Genomic DNA, 27,098 nt, shown 5'->3' on the forward strand with positions numbered 1-27,098 from the left:
CACACACACTTCCGTTGGTCTACAATATTTACAAATTCATTTTTGCATGCTGGCTTTGTCAAATGTGAAGTGTCCACATGTGGAAAATAATTGGGGGACTGAGCTGATGCTACTAGCTCCACGGACTAAGAAAAACTATTACATTCAGACATGGAGAAACTTTTAAAGCTGATAAAGCCTAAGACAATATAATTCAACTTGGTTATAACACACTTCTGTTATACAAAAAAAGTGCACAAATATAATTACAATAAACCCACAATGGTACCTTCAGTACAACCTCAAGGTCAATATTGGGGAGGTGGTGGGGGGTTCAGTAATTCAGTAAGAGGTAGGTCAAATAGAAAGCTTGCCAAATTTCAAAATTTTTCTCCCTCAGACTGGAGTTATAATTTATGCGCTCTTAGCTCTGCAGGCCGTCTTCGACAGGAATTGACGAAACTGGTGTCTATGTGCTGACATCCTCAAAGACCATCCACTGTCTGAGATGTGTACACACTCATGGATATAACAGCTCACAAAGCAGGGCTTCACCAGTCTGAGCGCATGGAGATGCAACACACGACATGTACGCCAAGACCTGTGTGCAGAGAACAGAGCTTAATCTGTATTTTACAAAGGGTTTGGTTGCCTTTCGCTTAACAAGCACTTTTTAATGTATAATATTCTGCATTAAATGGTCTACTTTCACACAATGTGCAGGTAAATGCATGTTAGAGTGAAAAAAAAGAATGATTTCTGCCCTTTCAATTTGTACTTAGTTAGGCTGGCTGTGCAAATTACTCTGTCTCACTCATTGTCTGTCTGAGCGCCAGTGTTTCACCTCTAGTGTCCTAGTGAGACTGGTTAATCATAAGTAAAATATTTAAATGGGCAAATTGCTCTAGTGAATACAGTCAACAGTACATACAAAAGCACTATTGGCAGAAGCATTAAGGAAGCACTGTTACTGTTCATGCCATCAAGTGCAGATTGGGGGAAAAGACCTGTGGAATGTTGATTAATTTGGAGAGGGGGGGAACAGAACAAAAAAAAAAAAAAAAAACAAACAAAAAACCTGTGGTGCAGTCATCCAGCCCTTTATGTGAAATGAAAATGACTTTCCAAGAACAGTTTCTCCCTTCTCTCTGAATCTCGTTGTCTGAAACCTCAGCACGAAAGAGCTGCTTTATTTTCCCGAAGAGGAATCATAGATTTGAGGTTGAAGTGCCTCCAGCCTAACCCCAATGCTCCTCCGTGGTCTTTGCCTTTCTGCTCATAGCAGCCAGGATGCAGGCACCCACTGCGGCTCTGTGTCCAGCTTGTTGATGAGTCGCAGAAGCTCCTGGAAGGCCTTGTCCGGGTCTCCGTTGGCAACAGTGCTATCAAACAGGTGGCCGAACTTCTGCTCCATCTCGCGGGCCTTTTCTACGATGTCCCTCAGTTCCTCTGGCTGGGCAGCGGTGAAACCGGGATACAAGAGTCAAAGACAAAGATGAAAATGCCGTGAGGGTTTGTGAACCGAATTGAATAGAAGCACGAAGAAAAGAATCAAGAGGAAAAGAATCCATTAATATCACACTGCACTCTTGTTGTGTAATAGGCACACCACCAACAAAGTTTATACCTTATTTGGTCATTTGAGGTTCATGGTAGTTGGTAAGACATTTCATTTTTATCTTTATGTATTGGGGGGGGGGGGTGGGGAATAATAATAATAAAAACCATTTGAGTACCTTGGGGTTCTTGCCCTCTTTGGCCAGCAGGGTGCGTAATCGCTCCAGGGAGGGAGGGGCGATGAAGATTATGTAGGGCTTGAGCTGGGAGCTTCGTAACACCTTCAGTGACTGGAACAGGAAATGGGTCAGAAAAGAGTGTAAGGGGCAACACAGAAAAAGGGAAGAAGGCTAAATAAGTTGTGAAGAATAAAGTAAAACGTTATAAACATCTGGACTCAAATGCAAACACAATGTTGTTGGCTTTGCTTCTTAAAACAAAGCAAATAAAAGATTTTATTTGGCCTCCCTCACCTTAGTGTGCAGACACAGCAGGCAGATCTTGCCCACGTTAATGACATGCTGGACCGAGTCGACACTGGTGCCATACAGGTTCTTTTCAAACTCGCCCGACTCAATGAACTTTCTCGCTGCCACGTCCGCCTCAAACTCTTGTCGGGAGACAAAGTGATAATCTCGTCCATTCATCTCAGTGTCTCGCCGGGCACGTGTTGTGTCTTAAATCATGAGAAAGAGGTGAAATCCAAAGAGCGAATTTAAAATAATAAAAAAAAAAACAACCAGTTATTGTAATGGTAAAACTTCACCAGGGTAATTGAAAGAACCCTCCTCTCTAATACATGTGCTTCGGATAAGTTCCGGGGTCTTACGTGGAACAGCAATGCTGAATCTCTGTGGATCGCTGGAGAGAAGTCTCTGCCTCAGCTCATTGTGCCCGCAGTTTGGAGGACCGATCAGGGCGATGGGCCGTTTGCAAGTAGCTGGCTGATGGTACAAGGCCATTTCCTCATAGGTGTGGATGTCCTCATTTTCATGCACTGGCCGGGACAAAATTAGAGAACAGCATTTAGACTGAGGACTTTTACAAGACTGGCATCTCGAATCCGTAAGGAGACGGGGCATCACATCTTACCCTTAAAATTACTTCCACCATTTTAAACGGCCAGAGCCCTGATTACTGTCTAAACCACCTGGAACATGGTGAACATGGGGTATGGCAAGTGCCCTTGAGCATAATTTGAGTCACGGTAACCACTCAAGGGGTTTTCATGGCAAAGGAAAGTGGTTTAACATTGTAACCCTGTATTGGGGAAGCAATTATTCATAATGGGTGGATGTACAGTTTATCTGTAGACACCTATAAATTCTCCACACTGTGGCAAATTTATATATTATAATGGACCCATCACTCAAATGATCATATTGCCCTCAGCCTGTGACAACTTTACTCTGACAGCAATATAAATAAATGAACACAGGTTCAATGAGCCTGACAGTTTGCTGAGCCATGAACAGAATGCTTCATCTGAGCAAGCACCAGGCTACCTGCTTCATAACTTGTCTATTCGAGGCAGGTGAAGCCACCCTTCTGGCATGATGATGATGATCTGACTGGATCGCTGTCACACTAAGGAAAAGGGTCACTGGTGTGTATGAGGAGAAGAGACAGTAAAATGGAAAGAAGACAGAGGAGCTCAGGGCCACATGCAGAGAGGCCTGGAACTATATATATTACAGCGACAGAGGCTGAACACAAAGACACACACAACTCCCACAGACTGTGGCGGGGGGGGGGGGGGGGTGACAGAAACAGAGGTAGAGGCAAGACCCACCTTCGATCTTGTGGGCATTGGAGATCACCTTTTTTTTCTTCCTGCTCTTCTTCACTTGCCAGAGCTTTCCTGGGCAAAGAAAATCAAAGAACATTCGAAATGCGAACTCGCTTGGATCATGGAGTAAGTGATCTCACCTGCAGCTTCCCCCTTACCCCATTCCACCACACACTACCACACTGGTGCTTGTCTCACCGGCTCGCTCGGGCACTTTCTCATCCTCTGTGGTATGTTTCATTGCCTCCCTCTGCTGCTGGAAGCTCCTCCCTGACAAGTGAGACAAGGGCAAACTGAAGGACGGACGACATTCCTCCATCACGGCTGGTGCACTGCCATGCCTGTCCTGACAGCCCATTTCATGTCGCTACCACAAAGCATACTCAGATTTGAAACTGGAGCGAAAAGATCTCAAGCATTCACACACCTCAGCTTTCAGCCCATCCTATGCATTTCACTCTTGAACGGAATGTTCCTGCGTTCCCCTTCTTGTACCTGGGATCAGGCCAGCGAGCGGCTGGTTGTCCTCATCGCCGTCTCGGTAGGCCTGCCACCAGTTAGGATCGTCCTGGCTGATGACGTGCAGAATGTCTCCCTTCCGGAAAGAGAGTCCCAACTCACGGCAGGGCACGTAAGGGTCATCTGAGGGGTCGTAGTCAAAGTGTGCCTTGATGTGCATCTGCGGACAGAGTGGGTTATGTGGAGACGTGTAATAACTTATTTACACTTACTCTACAATGAACTGGCATCTTGTCCAGGGTCTACCCTAAATAGCCTTGTGCTCTCTGCCTCCAGGATATGCTCCAGACCACTCTAACTCTGGACTGGACAAGATGTTAAACATGAGTGAGTGAGTGAACATTTTGTGTTTTCTTATTATGGGACAGTTAGTAGAGCAGCAGTAAAGGATAATAGATAAGTAACATGAAGGCTGTTAATCTGAACCCTGCCAGTTGTAAATCACTTTGGATAAATGTGTCTACTAAATGGCAAATGAATGATGTAACTGTTCATTTGGTGCAGCAGGTAGTGTAATGGATAAGGCAATGCACTTGAAGGACAGGAGTTTAAATCTCTGCTCCCACTGTAGTACCCTTGATCAAGGTTCTTACCCTGAACTGCTTGGGAAAATTACCCTGTTATATAAATGGGTAAATAATGGTAAGTAGCTTAGTGTACAAACATGATGCATGTTGCCATGGACAAAGGTGTTAGACAAATAATATTTAGCAGACAGTGGTTTATTTGTCTGTATTTATTTCAAACTAACTGACAATACCTAATTTTGCTGGCACAAGAGATTTAATTTTTGAAAGGATATAAGTATATTTTCCATGAGTTAAAAAAAACTATTTAAAATAAACTATTTTGAAGCAGTTAAAATTGCTAAAACATTAAAAAGCTCATTCTGAATCAAGGTTACAAGATACCTGAATAGTTTTTATTATACTTTTTTTTAAAAAAAAAGCTCAGATTTTTAGGCAAGTACTTTTTGACTACTCTCCCTGCCTTGGCTTACGTAGATGTTTACACACAAATACAAATGGAAGCAAGCAGCAGAAATGGGGCAACAGTTCTTACCACATTCTCTTTGTGGAATGACACCCTGTTTTGTGGACTGGGGATGAGGACGAAGGTCAGGGTACCGTGCATGTCAGCCTAGGGGTTAGGGGAGGATTAGTATGGGAGGAAGCCATCTGAGAAACACCCCTCTGATTAAGAAAACATCTCACGATGGAAAAGCCATGGTGAACATTTACCAGGATATCGAAGACTTCATTGATGTCCTTCCCACGGATCTCTGTACCATTTATCTCCAGGATCTCATCGCCCTCGTGTAGCAGTCCACTCCTCTCGGCTGCCCCACCCTTTACAATGCGGCTGATGAACACTCCATCCATGTCATTCCGCACTGTGGCACCCTGAGTCCAGAAAGCATCATTACAACCATTTCAAACTGGACAACTTACTCATTTCGCCTACCCCCTCGGCTAAGAGTCTGTGAGCGATGATCGACTGAAGTCTATCTTTCTCTCAGCACATTGAAGCCAAAACCCAGAGCTGCAGATACATCTTGCATAACATCCGCAGGATCCGTCCTTACCTCACAACAGACTCTGCACAACTACTTGTCCAGGCCATGGTGACATCTTGTCTGGACTACTGCAACCCTCTGTCTGGCTACCTGCTACTGTCATAAAACCTCTACAGCTGATACAGAATGCTGCTGCCCACGTTGTGTTCGACTTGCCGAAGCGTTCGCATGCTTCCTATAGCCGCCCAGATCAAATTTAAGCCCCTGGTTATGGCCTATAAATGCATCAACGGAATTGCTCCCAGCTATCTACAAGACTTGATCATCCTCTACACCCCAACCGGACTGCTTCGCTCTTACACATCTGTCTGCTTGGTGGTGCCACGCACGAAAGGTAAAGCGCGGAGGTTCTCGATTCTGGCTCCATTGTAGTGGAACGACCTCCCCTCTCACTCAGAACTGCTGAAACTCTCTACATTTAAAAAGGGTCTGAAAACTCACCTCTTCCAGACTCATTTCGCCCATGATCTCTTCAGTTCATGTAAGGTGTAAATGTTTATACACTATAACTTTAAGATCATGCCCAGATAAACCTTTATGCAGCTACTCCTGTAATGTAACGTAAATGTTTACATACGTAAATTTCCAAAAAAAGAAAAAAAAAAAAAAATTACTCAGAAGGTGATTTGGAATCATGGATATTCAGGTAAAGTTTTATGCAACTACTTGTGTGATGAACATTGGTTTATATGGCAGAAAGCAACTAACTATACTTAAGAATCATGCATCTGCATCTATGTCTCTTTCCTAACGTAATGCAAAATTGTATTTTCTACGAGACATATGTCGCTTTGGATAAAAAGCATCTGCTAAATTAATAAATGTAAATGTACTGTTCCTAGCACTGCCATATTTATCAATATCATAAGTTGGAACCAGATAGGATTAGATTTTCTCACCAGTGGAATGTCCTTCGCCTTCTCCAGGCGCACCAACTTGACAGTTTCACCCCTGTATTGCTTGAAGACCTCTTCAGCTCCCTCCTGGGGAACCATAGGCTCTGGATGCATGTTCTGTTCCGCCACGCTATCATGGGCCTGCATCAGTGCCTGTGAGGAGGAACAGAAAGCGGAGAGCCACATTTAGGTGGGGGATTTTAACCACAATGATTGATATGTTTGCCTCTGTGACAATTAAAATAAATAATATCCACAGGTATTACAAATAAAAATGGCTCCAAAAATACCAAGTACATTTGCTCTCCTTCATTTAAACATACATACAGTGTCTTGCCCTGAATGATTTCAGGAGCTATGTTGCCTGGGGCTATATGCCCCTGGTAGGGTCTCCCATGGCAAACAGGTCCTGGATGACAGACGAGACAAAGTGCGGTTCAAAAGCCCCTTATGATGACAATCAAATCAAGGCTTTCGTTTACCCCGCCCAGCATGGGGTCACTGGCGCCCCACCCTGGAGCCAGGCCTGGGGAGGGGGGGCTCGCATGCGAGCGCCTGGTGGCCAGGTCTATGCCCACGGGGCCTGGCCGGGCTCAGCCCGAAGCCGTGACGTGGAGCCGCTCTTCGGTGGGCTCACCACCTGCCGGAGAGACCGTAAGGGGCCGGTGCGTTGCGATTTGGGCGGTGGTCGGGGCCGAGTGCCCGGCCGACCCAAACTTCGGGCGCCAACTCTGGTTTTTGAGACTTGGAATGTCACCTCACTGGCGGGGAAGGAGTCTGAGCTGGTGCGGGAGGTTGAGAGATACCGTCTAGATATAGTCAGGCTCACTTCCACTCACAGCTTGGGTTCTGGAACCACTCTTCTCGACCAAGGGTGGACTCTCCACTATTCTGGCGTTGCCCAGGGTGAGAGGCAGCGGGCGGGTGTGGATTTATTAAAAGCCCCCCAGTTCAGCCGCCATGTGTTGGAGTCTACCCCGGTGAACGAGAGGGTCGTCTCCCTACGCCTTCGGGTCAGGGAACGGTCTTTCACTGTCGTTTGTGCTTATGCGCCTAGCGGCAGTGTAGAGTACCCGGCCTTTTTGGAGTCCCTGGGGGGCGTGCTGGAAAGTGCTCCCACTGGGGACTCTGTCGTTCTACTAGGGGACTTTAACGCCCACGTGGGCAGCAACAGTGACACCTGGAGGGGCGTGATTGGGAGGAACGGTCTCCCTGATCTGAACCCGAGCGGTGAGTTGTTACTGGATTTCTGTGCTAGTCACGGTTTGTCCATAACAAACACCATGCTCATCCATAAGGGTGAACATCAGTGCACTTGGCACCAGGACACCCTAGGTCGGACGTCGATGATCGACTTTGTAGTCGTTTCTTCTGATCTTCGGCCATATGTCTTGGACACTCGGGTGAAGAGAGGGGCTGAGCTGTCAACTGATCACCACCTGGTGGTGAGTTGGATTCGATGGTGGGGGAAAAAGCTGGACAGACCTGGCAGGCCCACACGCATAGTGAGGGTCTGTTGGGAACGTTTGGCAGAGGCCCCTGTCAGAGAGGTCTTCAACTCCCACCTCCGACAGAGCTTCAACCAGGTCCCGAGGGAGACTGGGGACATTGAGTCCGAATGGACTATGTTCCACACCTCCATTGTTGGGGTGGCGGTTCGGAGCTGGGGCCATAAAGTCTCCAGCGCCTGTCGCGGCAGCAATCCCCGAACACGGCGGTGGACGCCGAAGGTAAGGGATGCCATCAAGCTGAAGGAGGAGTTCTATCGGGCCTGGCTGGCTCATGGGACTCCTGAAGCAGCTGATGGGTACCAGCGGGCCAGACGGAACGCGGCTCTGGCAGTCGCCGCGGCAAAAACTCGGGCTTGGGAGGAGTTTGGTGAGGCCGCGGAGGAAGACTTTCGGTCAGTCTCAAAGAGATTCTGGAAAACCGTCCGGCGACTCAGAAGGGGGAAGCGGTATTCCACGAACACTGTTTACAGTGGAAGTGGTGCGCTGCTGACCTCAACTGAGGATGTCCTTGGACGGTGGAAGGAGTACTTTGAGGATCTCCTCAATCCCTCCGACGCCTTCCGTAGAGGAAGCTGAGGCTGGGGACTCGTCCATTACCCTGGCTGAAGTTGCTGAGGTAGTCAAAAAACTCCTCGGTGGCAAGGCTCCGGGGTGGATGAGATCTGCCCCGAGTTTCTCAAGTCTCTGGATGTTGTGGGGCTGTCTTGGTTGACACGCCTCTGCAGCATTGCGTGGAGCTCGGGAACGGTGCCTCTGGACTGGCAGACCGGGGTGGTGGTCCCTCTTTTTAAGAAGGGGGACCGGAGATTGTGTTCCAACTATAGGGGGATCACACTCCTTAGCCTCCCTGGGAAAGTCTATGCCAGAGTACTGAAGAGGAGAATCCGACCGATAGTCGAACCTCAGATTCAGGAGGAGCAATGCAGTTTTCGCCCTGGCCGTGAAACACTGGACCAGCTCTATACCCTCACTAGGGTGCTGGAGGGTTCATGGGAGTTTGCCCAACTAGTCCATATGTGTTTTGTGGACCTGGAGAAAGCATTTGACCGTGTCCCTTGTGGCATCCTGTGGGGGGTACTTCGGGATTATGGGGTTCGGGGCTCGCCGCTACGGACTGTTCGTTCCCTGTATGACCGGAGCAGGAGCTTGATTTGCATTGCCGGCAGTAAGTCAGACCTGTTCCCGGTGCATGTTGGACTCCGCCAGGGCTGTCCTTTGTCACCGATTCTGTTCATTATCTTCATGGACAGAATTTCTAGGCGCAGCCAGAGAACGGAGGATGTCTGTTTTGGTGGCCGCGGGATCTCGTCTCTGCTTTTTGCGGACGATGTGGTCCTGTTGGCTTCATCAAGTCAAGACTTGTAGCGTGCACTGGAGAGGTTTGCAGCCGAGTGCGAAGCGGCGGGGATGAGAATCAGCACCTCCAAATCCGAGGCCATGGTTCTCAGTCGGAAAAAGGTGGATTGCCCCCTCCGGGTTAGGGGGGAGTTGCTCCCTCAAGTGGAGGAGTGTAAGTATCTCGGGGTCTTGTTCACGAGTGAGGGAAAAATGGAGCGGTAGGTTGACAGACGGATCGGTGCGACGTCCGCAGTAATGCGGTCATTGTACTGGTCTGTTGTGGGAAGAAGGAGCTGAGTCGTAAGGCGAAGCTCTCAATTTACCGGTCAATCTACGTTCCTACCCTCACCTATGGTCATGAACTCTGGATCACGACTGAAAGAATGAGATCGCGGATAAAAGCGGCAGAAATGAATTTCCTCCGCAGGGTGGCTGGGCGCACCCTTAGGGATAGCGTGAGGAGCTCAGTCACCCGGGAGGAGCTCGGAGTAGAGCCATTGCTCCTCCGCATCGAGAGGAGCCAGTTGAGGTGGCTCGGGCATCTGTTCCGGATGCCTCCTGGACGCCTCCCTGGTGAGGTGTTCCCGGCATGTCACACTGGGAGGAGGCCTCGGGGCAGACCCAGGACACGTTGGAGAGACTATGTCTCCCGGCTGGCCTGGGAACGCCTTGGGGTTTCCCCAGAGGAACTGGAGGAGGTGTGCGGGGAGAGGGAAGTCTGGAGGACTCTGCTTGGACTGCTGCCCCCGCGACCCGGTCCCAGATAAGCGGAGGAAGATGGTATGGTATGGTATGGTATGGTACAGTGTCTTGGAGAAGTATTCATTGATCAATTCTCATTTTAAATGATCACAAATTGTATACTGAAATTTCATTCTGTGATATGTAATAACACAAAGTTAAGAATTTAAAAAGGCCATTGTTTTTATTTTAGAAACCATTTACCCAAGTATTAAATTCCCACACATTAATACTTAGTAAAGTCACCGTGCACTGAACAGCTGTACATCTTTTGGATTATGTACCAGCTTTGCACACTATCCAGGAGTGATTTTGGGCAGATTGTGCAATTTGGTTGGATGATGTTTATAGGCTACAATTTTCAAATAGTGCTACTGTTTCCTGGTGGGACTGAAATCGGGACTGAGTGGGTCACTGCAGGACAATCACCACTTTGTTCTTGAGCCATTCTAATGTTGCTTTGGGATCACTGTCAAATTTTAGCAGACTGAAGCAGATTCTCTTTTGGGTTTCTGCTGCTCCATTGATTCGTCTTTGAATTTTAATAAGATGCTGGTGAAAAGAGGCCATATAGCATGATGCTGCAACCACCACACTTAACTGTAGGGATGGCGTTTCTTGACCATGAGTAATATTAGGACTGTGCTACAGTAGTGCTTTGAATCTCGGAGAAAAGCTCTATCCTGGTGTCATCTGGCCACAAAACCGTAACACTCAGGGTCATGCTTATGCTTTTTGAGAGACTCCAGATGTGCTTTAAGATGGTCTGAGTCAATTCTTTTGTGGTAGATTCCCAAACAGAATGGATTCATCCAAAGCTCTTGATATAGCTGACTTGTGCACCTTGACACCACTCTCAGGCACTGAAATTTCTAGCTCTTTCAAAGTGATTTTTGGCCTGTCAAGTCTCCTCGTTTGCACACAGTTTAGGACAGCCTTTTCCAGGCAGTGGTTGGGAGGGGTGACGTAGCGTTCCCTTCTGTGTAACTGAAACAAAAGGGCACCCACTGTGATATCAAACCGTTCAATATTATTTGCACCCTCTTCCTAATTTATACATTTGTATTATTTTATCTCTAACTTCTGCGGAATGCTCTTTAGTCTGCATTTTCAGACATTTCCTTCAGATTCCCAGCCTGATTAATGATCCTTTAATACATTTTTTTTTTTTTTTAATCCAGATAATGCGAGTTACTTAGTTCACAGGCAGAGTCCATTTGCAAGGCAACCGTTTCCTGTTGTGGCAATTCTTTTTCAACTGTTTAAAATATAAAACAATAATACCTTAATTTATCTAGTTTCAGTGATATTAAATAAAACTGACTGAAATTTCAGGATACCATTTATGACTCTGTAAAACGAGGGAATTGGTCAAGAGTCTCAGTACTTTGATGCTGCATCTGATGATACGACAGGATGTTACGGGGATTGCTGGTGACTGTTCTGGAGCCACGCGTGCTGTTTTCGTACCTATGCAGTCCACAGCAATCCAAATTAAAGACATATTACACAAGTCTTCAAACTACCACTCCTCCACACCCCCATTCCTCCTTCAACACTGTTGCCATGGTGTTCTTAATGGAATGTTACCTTCCAGTAAAACACAGCCTGTGTGATAGACCTTGACCTTTCATGTACCCAAAATCCTCCACAATCTGAGCTAACCAGCAGCCTTCAGACTATCCATCACCACCTTCATTAATATGCCGTCACTGTTCATGATATAAACTAATGTCGAAATCTAAGGCTGGAAATTTCTCACACCCACACATGGCCTCCCCAATCCCCCCACAGGATGCTGGCATGTCTGAAATACCCTGCATCTAACTGACAAAAGCCATGAGAGATCACTGATCTAAAGTGTTTGTGCTGACACCTGCAGTCTAATCCGCTTGGCTGTCCCATTGCAGAGGACAATCCTCCTCCACCCTCTGTAATTGGATAGGACATGACGGGACAAGGTACAGCGAGCTGCAACGGCTAGTCAGCTGGTAACCTACTTGAACCTCATCCACGCCTGTATTGGCAATTCAGCCAGACAGACAAGGATGAAAAGGGGGTATGTCCTATGTCTCTCTTTCTCCTAATGTAATCCACAAATTATTTTCTCTGAGATGTATGTCGCTTTGGAGAAAAGCATCTGCTAAATGAATAAATGTAAATATCCCCTCGGAACCACTGTTGATATCAATTTCATAACCCTAACCCCTGGAATATCTGCATTAACTGTCCTTCTGCAAGCTCACCCTTTGCACTAAAAGGTGATGCCACAGTTAGTCACTAAGCTGCAATTTAGTCCTCACTGTGCTCTTAAGTACTTAAGCAGAGCACTTAAAATTAATGCAAATAACTGATTATACTTTCACCTTTTCTTTTAAATTATCACATGCAGATTGGACACACAGGTCTGATGCCTAAAAAGTTTTCCTTGCTAAATTTTGCAGTTCTTTAACATTAAATGCATATCTAAAAGTATTACGTAAAATGTACAAGTTACACTTATTCTTCTTCTTTCCATGGTGGCTCACAGTCTCTGCTAATGCCTTCCCTGCATCAGTATTTCCCTTAGAAACATTTTCCTGCGTAGCAGCAAGGTATGCAGGAACACACACACACACACACACACACACACATTTTCTGAACCGCTTGTCCCATAGGGGGTTGCGGGGAACTGGGGCCTAACCCGGCAACTCAGGGCGCAAGGCTGCAGGGGGAGGGGACACACCCAAGACGGGACACCAGTCTGTCGCAAGGCACCCCAAGCGGGACTTGAACCCCAGACCCACTGGAGAGCAGGTCCCGGTCCAACCCACCGCGCCCCCCCGGTATGCAGGAATACTATTACTTAATTTGGGTAACTGGGTAAACCCAGTGACTGTACTCTGTACTTGTACTTAGGAACAGGCTTAGCACTGATATTACTAATTGGTTTGAGGAGACACTAGAAAACAACAACAAAAAAAAAAAGCCTTTAGACATTTTTTGGTCATTACTAAACAGCTTTTACTTAGCAGTCTCAAGAAGTTCTGGATGATTTACAGATATGCATAAAAATATGGGTTTATTTAATGAATTCCGAAAAAATAAATATCATGGTGTGATACGCACTGATAATTTCCTTCTAATTTCATAGTTTCCAGCTTAAACCTTTCACAACAGAGAAATATAATTTCCAGTGGAATAACAAATTTAGCAGTGATCGCATTAGCTGTATTTTTCCTACACAACTCTTAGTCAAATACTAATTAGCACAGGCAGCTTCCTAAGAAGGTTTTAAAGTGGACTTGGCAGCAAAGGGTGTCACACAGCAGGGGGAATAACAGGTGAGCTTCAATAAAACACGGGGGGGAAAAAAAAGCTGAAAGAAGTAAAAGCAAACAAGTAATCTTGAAAAACCCATCCAGCAATATAAGCCATTGAGTTTGTAATGGAAATGCCACTTGCCGTGGATAAAAATGTACCAAGCCAAAGCTCATACATAGATGAGAACTCGCCAAATCTGGGTTCGCACCATGAAATTCTCTGCTTCAGGGAGACAGAGGGCAATGTCTCCCAACATAACGTGAACGTGTGCTGCTGGGATGGCAGACTCACCTGGAGGTGTGGTGAAGACAGCAGGGCATTCAGCTCCAAGCCCTCTTCCTGTTCACTGGACCGCAACATGGTCTGTACCTGGAAGGGGCGGGCATGATAAAAGTTTCAGGACAGGTGTCCAAAACAGCCACGTGCAAGTTCTTAGGAGGTGAAACCACTTACATGCGGAGCAGAAAAGGGGAAACCCTTTAGCCGAGCATAGCCAACACAAACACTCTGAAGCTGAAGGAGACTTGTGAAAAAACAAACCATCGGAACATATTTATTCATGTAGCTGAGCCTTTCCTCCAAAGCAACTTGCAGCTACCTACAATTATTTATCCATTTATACAGCTGGGTAATATTTACTAAAGCAATTCAAGTACCTTGCTAAAGAGTGCTGAAGTAGGAGGTGGGATTTGAACCTGCAACCTCCGAGTCCAGCTCTAACCACTACACTACCTGCTACCCCAAGGAAAAAGAAAAGGCAGTTTTAATTTGACTTAAAAGAACAGACTTTTTTATTTATAAAAAAAAAAAAAAAAATCACCTAGACTTGTCCGATCAATTTGTAACAAGAATATAAAACAGACAATGTAAATTTTATGTTGGGCAAAGACTCACGATTCGCACGCTCTGCCAAGCATCTATCCAATAACAGATCAGCCCATTTACTGGATTGCCACTCCAGGCACGTAGCTCACGCATCACAAAAACTAGGATAATTCTCAACTTCAAAAAAAAAAAAAAAAAAAAAACCTCTTATTAGTGCAGTGATTTCACATTCTGTATCATCTTCATACATCACCCCTCCACATCTATCCAGACTCCTCCAGTAAACTGTCTGGCATGTCAAAAGCTTTCTGTATACATTGCAGGTCATGCAGTACCACATGGGCATGCCAAATTAGGATGAGTCATGTATATCATTGCTAGTGGCAGGCCACCTGTTCTAGCCCCGTACATCTGAAGGAGGTGCTGTCGTCAACAGCACGCCGCCCTGAAGGAACTTGGAAGCATCTGGAGGATGGTGCAGCACAGTCTGGGCCAATGATGAAGGAACAAGGGTTTAAACTTTTGGTCTTCGTGGTGCCACCCTACGTGGCCCAAGCAATAACAAGGGCCCAGCCCCATCTGTCATCAGCAATACCCACTGCGGCCCTCTGCTCCACTCTAATGAAGCACAAAGAGGCTTTGTTGTCAAATGATGTAATGTTGACAGGAGTCTGTTCCATGCCTGGGCTCCAATAGCACTACATTAAAAATACATGAAGGAAAGCAGTACCATAGAGGGCTTTCGTGACTTAACAGCGCACAATTGTACGTTGGAGTTACCTTGGGCTAAAGCACAGGATGGAAAACACTGCATCGAAAATGCAGAAGGTACATAAAACCATTGTTATGCAAAATATGATCTTTGCAAACTGTTGAATCCTTAAGTGTTTTAAAATGTATTCACCTGCACACTTCATTAGTCATCCGTTGGAAGTGGGCTCTTACCACATTAGTTACCCTTTACATGGTAATCTCTCAGTACCAAAAGATAACTACTTTAAGCACACACAAGCGTCACAAACGAGATGAATTCGATTACCTGACCCTTAAAATCCCCTGCCTCACAGGTGCATTGTACCTAAAGGCATGTAATCTGCGGGATTTTCTATTTCTGTCCAGGATATCCCTTCCTTTTCTTGTACAACGACCCACTTTCACCTCTACAGGGGTTTGAGGTGGACTCCTAGGGAGTAATCGCTTTATTTGGCCCTGGTCCCTCTATATTCTGACTAGATCAAAGTAATACAGTTTCAAATGTTTGAGAGGTTGATCTGCACACTGTACTGGTCTCGTCTTCATTATGCAGGTAGGAGCGAGTGTGTGCGTGTGTGTGAAAAGTAGGAGGGAGGGTGAGAAATGAGCAAGTGACTGTGTGACAGAGCTGTACTGGATGGAGTGTATTTAAGTGGATTACAGTATGTGAGGGAGACAGTCAGTGTGGTCCTGTATATGCACGTCTGAGAGGGAAATTCAGCACATCCCTTTGAAACCCCACCACAGCTGTTCTTTCCCATACCCCCTTCAGCGCATCTGCCTTAGAACGCGATTGGATTTCTGGGGAGCAAAGCTATGGTGGTAAGGATTGCTGTAGCGGAGTTCACGTGCTCACAAAATCTGCTCCTGATGCCCGCGTGAACATGTCAGACGGAGTTAGATGACAGCCAGTAGTCATGCAAACAACCAGATTATACAGAATCATTCAGACCCCACTGTATGAGCATGTTTGTGCCCTGCCAAAATATGGACATAGCCACCAGATCTGCTAGAAGGCTTGACTCTCAGCCAAAAAAGGTACGAAGTGTGAAGTGAGATATGAGTCACGTGACTGAGGTTGTCAGAGGTAATACAACTTTTAAGCAGCTGACCAGCAGATCTTATGTGAATCTGACAAAACTTCCAGACTCTTGCATCTGAAAACCACCTCCAGTCTCCCCCCCCCATGCAGAACTTACCTCCTGAGCCAGGTCCTGAGCCTGAGCTGTGAGCGGAAAGGGTGGACCCAGGCAGGTTGCGTGCAATGCCACAGCATTGTGGATTCGGACAGCACTCTGAAAATTATCCGCTTCAACAAGCTGCAGAACCACCTCTAGGTCCTCCTGGCTCTGCTCATCTGCTAAGCAACTCTGTGCCTGCTTCAGGGAGGTCAGCAGGTCCTCCAGCTCTGCAGAGAGGGATGGAGGGGGTCACTCTACATACCTGGGAACTTCTTACTGCTCACTCATAACAACTAACTAGGACCAGTCACTTCCCAACAAAAACGGAAAAATAGCGTGACGCACCGAGGATTCTGCGAGCATTCTTTCACAGAAAACGGAAGCAGGACAATTTTTCTCCTCATAACAGCAATTTACCAAAACCAACATTCATCTGAATCACTTGCAGAAGTTAACATGTGGATCAGAAATACCGCACAAAAACATTAAGGTTCACACCCTATTTTTGCCATGAACTGTCGGGTCAAATAAAACTTCCATAGATCTCGTAAATGAAAGTACTCTGTTAAGAAAATGTCGCCGTGAGTAAAATTATTTTTATATTTAATTCACATAATACAATAGGCAACAGTAAGATAATGAGAGACACTATTTTCTGAGCATGCTGAGCTCAGAATGGATTTTCACTTCTCATTCTGCACTGGGCAAAACTTTTCAGTTTCTTGAGGGAGGTTTTTCCACTGATGTGAAAAAGTGTTTTGCCATTTTAAGGCTTCCTTGGCATAGCAAGCATATTCTAAAACTGTGTTCATCAAGTGAATTCTCATATAACAAACTCAATTTCCATAAATTTAAATTGGAAAAATAATGCATTCTGTGCCACAGAAGGTTCACCCCCCCCCCCCAACTAAAATGATTACCTTCCTTTTTAAAAACTGAAAAAAATCTAAGTTAAAACCAGAATATCAGTACAACCTAAAACCTTTGGCACCTTTAATTAAAGGCTTAAGACCCATATTTTCAAAATTGCTTATACATAATACATTGTGCCTTTCCCATCTCCTTTGCCTCTTGTCATTGATCTTACTATTTTCTATATTTTGTTGAGCTATTCTGTTAGGTGGCACAGTGGTGCAGCAGGTAGCACTGGAGCCTTACAGCTTCTGGCTCTTTCTGTGTGGAGTTTACATGTTATCCTCATGGTCGTATAAGCTTCCAGCAGGTGGTCCAATTTCATTCCAAACATACGAGTGTGTCTGAGCACCATGTGATGGACTGCCATCCTATCCATGGTGTACCCTGTCTCATGCCCTGTGCTTCCAGGATAGACTCTGCACCAGGAACAGGAAGTTGTTCTATTACGTATGAGTTGAGAGCCTATTCTGCAAATTTTAGGGTACAAAATACTGCTGCTTGTAAGTGTGTGCTCATCATGAATGCTTATTATGTTAAGGAAGACTGTAAATTAAGATGTGGATGTATGACCCTCATTTTGAAAACTGTATATTGCTTTTTTTTTTTTTTTATAAACAGTTCCACAGAAATGTAACTTTCCAAGAAATGACAAAACCTTCCAGGGTTCTACTTTTTCCCACATGACTGTACATGCGTTGCTCCTGGTTTTTCAGTGTTGTGTGCTTTATTTCACCGTTCCTCTGCCCTCAACTCACCCAGCACTGGCGGTGCTCCTCTTGCACAGTGGAACACCTCTTTAGTTGACCCAGTCCCATCTATAGCATCAAAGATGGGGTTATCAATGCCAACCTTGGCATTCTGTGAGAGCTTCTTCAGACGCATGGAGGCATTGAGGTCCAGCTGCTGCTTTATGCGCATTTCCTCCTCCCTCTTTTTCCTCAATCCTTCCTGGTGCTGAAGGATTTTCTCCAGCTTTGTGCTGCAACGTATGGGTGGTGTACGGACCCCCAGGTCCCTGGGGCACTCCACGGCAACCTCAATGTGCCACTGAGGCTCTACATTGCTCACTGCCACACCCACATCTTCGCCTGTCTCTCCTCCTTCCCCATCGGATTCATCTGTCAGGTGCCCGTTCATATGTGATGTAGTCATTCTCCTTCCTGTGTGGCTTTGAGTGTGCTGAAGACCATAAGCACTATGAAGTACGTTTGAAGGACCTCAAGCGGCCATGACATCTCAGCTTAGAGCCCAATCTCGGTGCGCCAAGACTCCTGCAACGTAGAAACCCAAAGCAATACCACTTAAACACCAAAGCCACACATTTGAATCTGCAACTTACCTCTTTACAAAGGTATGTAAAAACCTTCTCTGAAACATTAAAATGTAAAAACCCTTCACAAAACAGAAGCCAGAATCTTTATTCCCCCAACTTCTAAGCAGAACCGATTTCCCTCTGACACACTGAAACACGTAAGTACGGCACGGCCGTTCAACTAATGAGCTGACTCACTAGCAACTTCTCTTCGAGACCAGAGACAAAGTGCAGCATTCCACAATAAGGTGAAGACCAAGCGAGCTGCAAAAGCAACCCTAGAAATTGAAGGGTTTCACACTAATTTTTTTCCCTCTGAAAGTAGCCAGTGAGTAAGCCAAAGGATTACTGCAAATCTCAACCATGCAGCCCTGCACCCACATGTAGGCTAAACAGATTTTCTGAAGGTTCAAAAATTCAAACTTACTCATTACCACGGAGTAAAACACATGTGCACATGCTTTCGGTTTTAAGCAGATTTTTTTTTTTTTTTTGCCCCTTTAAAATAACTTATGGGGAGAAATTTATATTTATATATTTATAATTATATCTATTTAGCACATCATGTGTCTTACTCACATTCCCTTGCATTTGTATAGAACATACCTGTACATACATATAATGTCTAGTGACTATTTTTTGTATATTGTGTAATTTATATTTTTTATCCTTTATTCACATATTCTATCTTTTCATCTATGTCTTGTCACTGTCATTCTGTCTGCGCTGTGGAAGTTTCTGTCACCAAGACAAATTCCTTGTATGTGTGAACATACTTGGCAATAAAGCTTGTTCTATGTACTTTTACAAATAAGAAAAAGAAAGAAAAAAAAGAGACCAGTGCTGCTTCTTCTATATGAACAAGGTTTTTCCTTAGCCCATCAGTAAGCATTAAGTCAAATGAAAACACCTGGAATATCAGCAAACATCTCTCACCCAGTTGGCACTCTTACCTTTCAGGAGTGTGTCCAAAGTAAAAGCGCCTACCACTGTATGTTCAGCTCACCACCTTTAGGGTAACCTCCCTCTGACCACTCACCCCAGCAAAAAGTCCCACATTCCCCTCTCTTTTCATCATCCTTATTGTGTTGCAACCCCTCCCCATTCCCACCTCCTCTTCTGTGAATGACTCAGTCCTTTGCCCCCCACCGTGTTTTTGTTGAAGCTCTTCTCAGTCCCTAGTCACTGCAACGCATCCTGCTCGAGTCATGCTCCTTCCTTGTCACTGAGGGAACACCCTCAAAACCCCCTTTTCCAGTTAAGACCCATTCTCCTCTTCATTCACCTACATACACACACCACAAAAGGTGCCTCTACTATCTCAAGCAATCCTGGGTGGGGAAAAAAACCAGGCCTAAGCTAACTGAAGAGTAGTAGCAGCAGTCTAAGGAAGGTAAAGCTGGTACTCTTTCTTCCTGCACCTCTCTGCCTGCACTTCAGCAGTCACGTGCTACCCATCAGCTTGTGAGCAGAGCAGATGGACTAACTCCTCCCCACTTCCTCTCCTTAGAGAAGATTATCACACGAAACCTCACCATGACAGGAGCTCTCCTGGTGAACAGGAAGTCCTAATGGATGCACAAAAAATAAAGAAAAAAGAGGTGAGATTATCTCCATCTCGAGTGCATTTGCTTCTTCTGAGTTGACTTCAGATGAAGGCTGTAGATTCTACATACAACCTAAACCTGGACTTCACAGTAAATTAATGGTTCAGAGTTCATGTTAATAATAGGAGGCTGAAAAGGGGTAATCTGGGACTTATTCAGTCTGCATGAAGTTCTGTGCAAGGACGATGACTGTTTATGCTGGAAATTGATAAAATGGCTTATATGTTAGATCAGTAATTGATAGAATTAGAGACACACAGTGTGAAATGTTCAGTGCTACTACATTTAAGAATGACCAGGCCACATGAGGACACAGGTTAATTTTCTCACAATGTTTATGGCTTGGATGACGCCACAGAACTTATGTTATGCTGCCAAGTCAGCTGTTCAGATGATGAGTTGTATTACCACATGACCATGATGTGTATCTGACGCATGGTGAGGGTGTACATGTATACCCACTGGAGTGTCATGCCTTGTTCAAAACACCGAGATGTTCAGGTTTGCCTACTAATGGCAAGACTGCATATCATCTCCCCCAGTCAAGCATCCATGTTGAGAAAAGACCAATCACAGTTCAGGCCTGAAGGCCATACGTGATCAGCCATCACACAGCTCATTACCACCATTCATGTGGATTTCACAGTAGGGGTTTAAGGACGGTTTTGCCACAGCCTTCTTCAAGTGCCTTTGGATTGTGGGAGGAAACCTTTGTAAATATGGGGGCAACATGTAAACACTACAAAGACTGAGGAATGCCACAAAGACTGAGGAATTGAACCTACAGCCAAACCCACAGCCCAGGAGGGTGAGACATGGGCACTATGCTCTGTGCTGCTGATTTGACAAGTAGATATGTGTAAATGATACCCAGTAAAACACACAAGAAACAAGTAATGCTGCTTTATGTTCTTCCACTCTTATTTATGCAAGAGGAAAACAATAAGATTTTATAAATATACATTAATAAGTATTATATAATTTATATTTTACAAAGAACACATTAACCTTTAAAAACACATTATTTGTGCCAGCAAAGCTAGAATGTACTTGAAAGTCAGTAAAAGCTATCTTGGCTAGCTTAAGGTAGATGAGAAATTAAACTGTTGAAATCCTAACCTGCTTAGTGTGAGCCTTGCTGTCTGAGGCCATGAAGATGAGCCAACAAACACCTCTTAGCCGGTGGAAAAAGGAGACATCGAAGGCAGCAAAAGAAAAACCATTCTGCTGCTGAAAGAATGTCACTGTCCCCAGACTGGGCTTGGCTCTTCTTGACTGCTCGGACCTTGCTGTCCTAAAGCCAAACTTCTCTTGTGCCCTTGAGGGGTAACTCAGTTTTCCCATGATGCGAAGCACAAGTATGCTCAGGACAATTTGATAAAGCTAACTGTGTATTTCTAGATAGCAATGGGTCAGGTTCATAGGAATACATGATGTGAAAATAAAACCCTCTTTTTTGAAGGAAACTGAAAGAAAGGAGCCTTTAACTGAAGCACCCTCAGTCATTCAATATCCTCAGGATGATTTCCTCATAAAAAATAAATAAAAGCTAAATAGGAATTAAGCATGTTGTTCTATTATGTCTTGGAACAAAGTTCAACACTCAAGGTTCACTTTACAGTCACTCCACATAAAAGGGGCAGCCAAATGGCAGTCATTTAGCAGGTGGTGTAAAACTAGACTGAAGTAGTACAGGTATATAAACAACACTAATCGATAATTTACAGGTGTTTAAAATAAATGTAAATAATTATGTGCAAATAAGCATTATGTATTTCAGCAGAGGCTATGACTGCATTTCCCATTCCATGTCAGAGTAGTGAATTGCATGTGCTGCACGAATACAACATTCAGATTAGTTTTGTACGTGTATATAGGTATCATTTGAAGGCCAGGCATTTAATACTAATCATTACAATGTTCCACAAACATTTTTTCATTAACCAACAAGATGAGGATAAAAATGAACTTACAACTGTTCCAATTAAATTTAAAACTGTCATTTAAAAACAACATGGTGTATGTATTGACAGCTGGCAGACCACACTTTGAAAATGGCAGAACTGATAAAACTAGTAAGATTTTCTATACATAGAGCTTATTTCAAAGACATTATGCCTTTGTAAGCCAAAAAAAGGGGTAAGGGAGTAAAGGGGTCTTGCTGACAAGACCATTGCCTTCCTAGAATCCATTCCAAAATACACTCCTCGCCCTAGCATGTCACAACATAATTGTGTCTGACAGCATCCCCCCCAGCCCCACACCACTTAGCCGTTTATTTCTGTGTAAAGACACATTGCTGAGAAGCAGCAAGGTCTCCCCATGACCATCTGTTATTCTGAGCTTAAGCCCTGCCTGCCGCCTGGCCGCCATGCTGATGCCGCTGGGAGGAAGACGGAGTTCGGACACTTGCCCTCAGCAAAGAGTCTATGCTGGCATTAACAAAAAAACCATGGTACACTGGGGGACAGCTCCTGTCCAGCTTGTACAATTTTGCACTATGTCCAAGTCTGTCCTCCAGCTAGCGCACAGGACTAAAGAGCTACCCAGTATGTAGCTGGGCTCTCCCAATGGGAAAGCTTTAGAAAGACAGGCTATACACCCGGTTATAAAGTGGGAAACTCAAAAGCGCTCTCAGTCAACCCTGATCTGGATGGGAAGTGACCACGTCCAAGTTTTTATCGCAGTTTGAATGCTGAAAAATATCCCCTGCTTGCCTACTGTGCGGATAACAGGAAGGACGTATTTCAATGCACTTTTCACAAAGGAACAGAATTGGGTCACAATATGAAGAAATAACCAATAAACCAGGATAATGCAAATAGTTTCAAGCACATAACAGAATTCAAGAACAAAGGGTTATAGTTGTTAGCAAGGGAAGTCACAGAGCCCAAGATGAAGATTCATAAATAAACACACAGACAAATAAATCAGAACAGCTGTGTCAACAGTATTGACCAAGATGGGCAAAGAAAGCTTTATACTGAGTAGTTAAATGTTGCTCCACTAAGTTTGTGTCCTGTCACATTTTCAGAAAAAGGATCTACACTTGCACAAACTACTTAAGACAACAGCAGAGATAGACTTGCAGAGGAGAGACCGACAGACAGCAGGCTAAATATGGTGACCTTGTCCTGAGCTGATTGCAACCAAATAAAGACAGACTTCAACAGCACAGCGTAAATAGTGTCTTGCCTGACACTTGAGGGAAAGCATCCAGATACAGTCCTTATTCTCACTCTCCAGGCTTCACTTTCCAATGCTACAAAGATGTAGACTCAGAATTCGAGATTGTGAGCACAGTGCTAAGCTTAGTAGCACCAGTACATTTATAAAACCTTATTAAAGCTGTTCATGAGCATAAGCATAATAAAAAGTCATAAAAAAGGTCCCTGTCTCAAAATACATTGATTTTTCCAAAAGGCAAAACAACCTACAATATATAATCTATACCAGAGGTGGAAGACTTTCAAAGTTGTAGCAGGTATTTATAATGTAATAAAAACAATCAATGGAGTATACAAGCAATTTTTTATAGTGCTGTAAAATATTGCCTTCATAATTATTAAATATTGATGAGTCTCCACTAGAAATGAACTACACAGCTGTCAGTCTCAAGTCAATTCCAGTTCACTGTTTTAATAGATGAAGGAAGCTGCCATTCCATTAATGCAATCCACACAGAGGCTATGCATATTTATCTCATGCATCAATGCCATGATTCTCTCACACTTCAGCTCCAAAATCATCAGTCTGAGCCTTCTTGAACTCCACCCAAGATCTAAAACTGGGGTTACCAAAAATATCTCAAGCATGCAAATGTCTGCTTGGAACCTGCTGAAACCTATACCTAATCCCACTACCTTCTTTACCGTTTACTGTGCGTGGGAGGCCTTAACAATGAAACATATGGAGAACATCTTGTACGCCAAAGTGCATGAGCATTAGCCGCAATGCAGTGGACTCTAGTTCTCCAAATGAGAACCGAGAGAGAAAATACAGCCCAACCAGAGACGGAAATTCATTGACTGGATCTTGCTCAATTAGGAAAATGTCTTTGAGAGCACCAGTCTTGAATGTTAGCTTGCATTGAGAATCAACCACTGACCCGAAAGCTTTAAAGAAGCACCTCAACCACACAGCAACCTTCAAAGAGCAATTTAGGGTACAATGCTTTGTCTTACTGGAGCAACATGACTTTGATTCTGCAGGGAGGTAGGGGGCAGATGCCCATTTTCCACTGGCTCTCAGATTTACAGGAGACGCTCAGACAAGCCGGAAGCAGCGGAGGCGGACATGCGATCGGCTGCAATGCAATGCGATCCTAAGCACTTTCAGTTTCCCCTCTCTGATCCAAGAGTATCTTGTGCCAGGTCAGAAAGCCATGCACGTTACCATCTTCCCAAATGGATCTTTCTGTGGGAGATGCAACAAAGTTCAACACAGCGCTGGATATCACAAAATGATGAGTCAAATTGAAGAACAGCTATATATTTAAAATTTAATGTAGCCACTTCTACAGACAAATGGGAAACAAAATGTTTACTGATGCCAAGAAGAGGCCTATTTGACCAGTTTTCAGAATACATAGTCAGCAAATAAAGAAAACATACAAAACATACAAAATAATTAAAGCTACAACAAGACACCTGTTTCTCTCCCAATTTTCCACAGAAGTTAGTTTGTGAGGCCCTGTTTAACAGGCTTTTACGAATCATCATGTCAGAAGTGGTTAAAGAAACGTTCTGGAAATATCCAAAATGCTACATTTGGTACATAAAACTGCTCAGAATCAGTTCGCGAAACACCACGAAGGGTATTAACCAGCCTGCTGTCCACCTGTGATTTTTTTTCTTCTTCTTTGCTTAAATCTCGAAAACTAAGTGTCTCCTCGCCGTTGCCACGTAAAACGCGGACTTGCCTCAAAACCGCGCGCGCGCCCTCAGACTCTGCCCCTCTTTGCACCCGCCATTCGCGAGCTGTGCGGAAGTGGGGTCACGCGCCTCCAGGAAAAGGAAATAAACTCACTCGCCGCCGCCGACGACTCACGCAGCGCAGGTGGTGCGTTAGCGCGTTTGTAAAACTCACCTTTCGCGCGTTTCTCGACAGAAGGTAAAAGTGTCAGAAAGCAGCTTGGAAAACGCGGGACATCAGTGCTGTTGCTGCTGGCGGCCCCCGCTCAACCCTGGGGGATTAGTCAGAGCACTGGGCTGTTTAACTTAGGCGACCTGCTCGCCGCTCACCACTTACCTCAGGGCTGCGCCGGACCCCTTTCAGCAGTGGCGATTCCCGCTCTATAGCGCCCCCTGCACCTCATGAGGCTCATGTTTATTGTCCACTAACGGTAAGCTACCTGTACTACCACGGTGTGGTGTTTAAAACCTGTCTTTAGGAGTGGTTTACTGTACCTTGTTCCCAACTTCAACCAAATCAGTCCCCGCACTTCAAAATATCTCAGCTGGTTTTCTAGCAAGATGACAGTACAGTACAGATGTAGTGTAGTTCACACTGACTCTTACAGTACAATCAAATACTTCAAGGTGCCCTGTACATTCATTCATTCAGCTGAGGTTTTTCTCCAAAGCGACTTACAGTGTTAATCTATAATTATTTACCCATTTAATACAGCTGGGTCATTTTACTGGAGCAATTTAGGTTGAGTACCTTGCTCAAAGTTGTGTGAGTGACAGAGAGAGTGTGTTTCACTGATGTATGGATGAGTGGCCCATTGTAAGTAGTGTATCTAGCAGTGTAAGTCACCGCGGTGAATAAGGTGTGTGGGCTGATGACACTACGTAGAGTTCACTTGAAGTCGCTTTGGAGAAAAGCATCTGCTAAATGAATAAACGTAAACTGACGTGCACAGACATATCTTACAAAGCACACCAGATATGTAAATCCATCTACAGCATACTAAAGGTCACTAAACTGATTTGAAATAATCAATATAACCTGCTTCTAATAATCTTCATGTTGGAAGTTTATACCCTTAACTGTTACCCCATTTACAGTCCATATTCATCACATTGCACACATTAACACACACAAAATTTTCTGCACATGCTTGAAACATTAAAATTAAACAATTTAATTGGAAGTTGGAGATAATATAGCTGATTGCAAACATAATCTGAAAGAAGAAATGGAAGAAAAATTATAATCTAACAACATCTAATCGACAATCTAACGCTTACGCAAAAAATCGGAAAATTCCCTTTCTTGGTGACAAAAATAATAAACTATTACAGGAATAGCAAATGAAATGTAGGCCTGCATTCAGTGTGATGAAAACAAGATACAAATTCCCCTTAATAATAATTTTACAGATCCTAAGCCACGAAATTCCAAGATAAAAATAGGTTACAGGATGTATTAATATGATGGGCAATTAATGTAACCCAGTAGATTATAAATGATTAATCAACTTATTTACCAGCTTAGTGAGCAACATGCCACAGATAGGGGAAATGGGATCTTGTAAGTGCATCAGTGTATAATCACTAATGATATGGCCACAGACCGGAGGAACTGAGCCAATTAGAAAGAAAATTAGTTGGTAAATGTGGGAGCCCCCTGACTGTGGACCTTCACATTTTTCCTCCTATACCATAGTCCACTGTATTATAAAGTAGGCAGCATGTATCTAGTACTATAGTGTGGAAAGCAGAGGGAAAAAAACACTGCAGTCTGCTAAAGTAAAATGGAATTTTCCATGGACATGAAATATCTTTAAATAGTACACTATAAGGGGATTTTAAGTAGAGTCTACTAGGTATTTTTACTTCCTGCTGTTAAAATTTAATAAAAGTAGTTTAGCTCGCTGCTACTATTTCAGCCGGTATCAAAGTCACACAGAGAGGCTCTGAAGCTTGGCGGCTGTATGGCGGAAAGTCTAAATTGCTTCCCATGTACAATAATGGATTAATCCCTCGGACTCACTGGTGATCCTCTTTATACATTACAGTTCTGTACGTATTGCTCTTTGGGGCGAGAACAGTCTCAAGGAACGAAGGCAGTGAATTTCATAGTTGGTCTCGACTGCATCTTCTGTTTCCTATGGTTCCTTGGACACATGGGGTTTTTGAATGGCAGGCCGACCCACCAGACGGGCACCTGGGGGTATTGTGGAATCCTGAGGCCAGTACAGCACCCTGCTTGCAGAAAACTGAAATGCAGATCCAACTACACTGCCAAGCAGGACTGGAAAACCAGCCTTGGGTCTGCACTAAAGACATTTTTTATAGCTCCACATTTTGCCCTTCTATACCCACACTACATGACTATTTTTCTACTTTT

The 27,098-nt window shown here is 44.4% G+C and overlaps 1 protein-coding gene across 7 annotated transcripts; it reads right to left on the reverse strand.

Moving 5' to 3' along the window:
* Nucleotides 1-1,033: 1,033 nt before the first annotated feature.
* On the reverse strand, nucleotides 1,034-25,324 carry pals1b (protein associated with LIN7 1, MAGUK p55 family member b). 7 transcript variants are annotated; one of them, XM_018735322.2, is made up of 14 exons: nucleotides 25,053-25,324; nucleotides 17,639-18,154; nucleotides 15,987-16,195; nucleotides 13,501-13,578; nucleotides 6,320-6,469; nucleotides 5,086-5,247; nucleotides 4,907-4,984; nucleotides 3,821-4,004; nucleotides 3,524-3,595; nucleotides 3,329-3,397; nucleotides 2,366-2,533; nucleotides 2,010-2,212; nucleotides 1,716-1,826; nucleotides 1,034-1,432 (listed from the first exon to the last, which is right to left on the reverse strand). In XM_018735322.2, exons 2-14 carry the CDS (start codon nucleotides 18,033-18,035, stop codon nucleotides 1,256-1,258), a joined length of 2,058 nt encoding a protein of 685 aa, XP_018590838.1. In that variant the 5' UTR covers nucleotides 18,036-18,154; nucleotides 25,053-25,324; the 3' UTR covers nucleotides 1,034-1,255. The 7 variants fall into 7 exon arrangements, with proteins under 7 accessions (XP_018590838.1, XP_018590834.1, XP_018590837.1 ...); XM_018735318.2 differs by lacking the exon at nucleotides 25,053-25,324 and adding an exon at nucleotides 24,891-25,039; XM_018735321.2 differs by lacking the exon at nucleotides 25,053-25,324 and adding an exon at nucleotides 24,642-24,717.
* Between the last annotated feature and the right edge of the window lie 1,774 nt (nucleotides 25,325-27,098).

This window comes from Scleropages formosus, chromosome 1, assembly GCF_900964775.1.
Source record: "Scleropages formosus chromosome 1, fSclFor1.1, whole genome shotgun sequence".
In the NCBI taxonomy this organism is placed as follows: domain Eukaryota; kingdom Metazoa; phylum Chordata; class Actinopteri; order Osteoglossiformes; family Osteoglossidae; genus Scleropages; species Scleropages formosus.

Coding starts and splice junctions, on each gene's coding strand:
- pals1b (XM_018735322.2), bottom strand. CDS start 18,035: ATGACTACATCACATATGAACGGGCACCTGACAGATGAATCCGATGGG. Junction 6,470..13,500: donor TGTCTTCACCACACCTCCAG/GTGAGTCTGCCA, acceptor TCCTCCTCACAG/GCACTGATGCAGGCCCATGA. Junction 2,213..2,365: donor ATTCAGCATTGCTGTTCCAC/GTAAGACCCCGG, acceptor TCATGATTTAAG/ACACAACACGTGCCCGGCGA.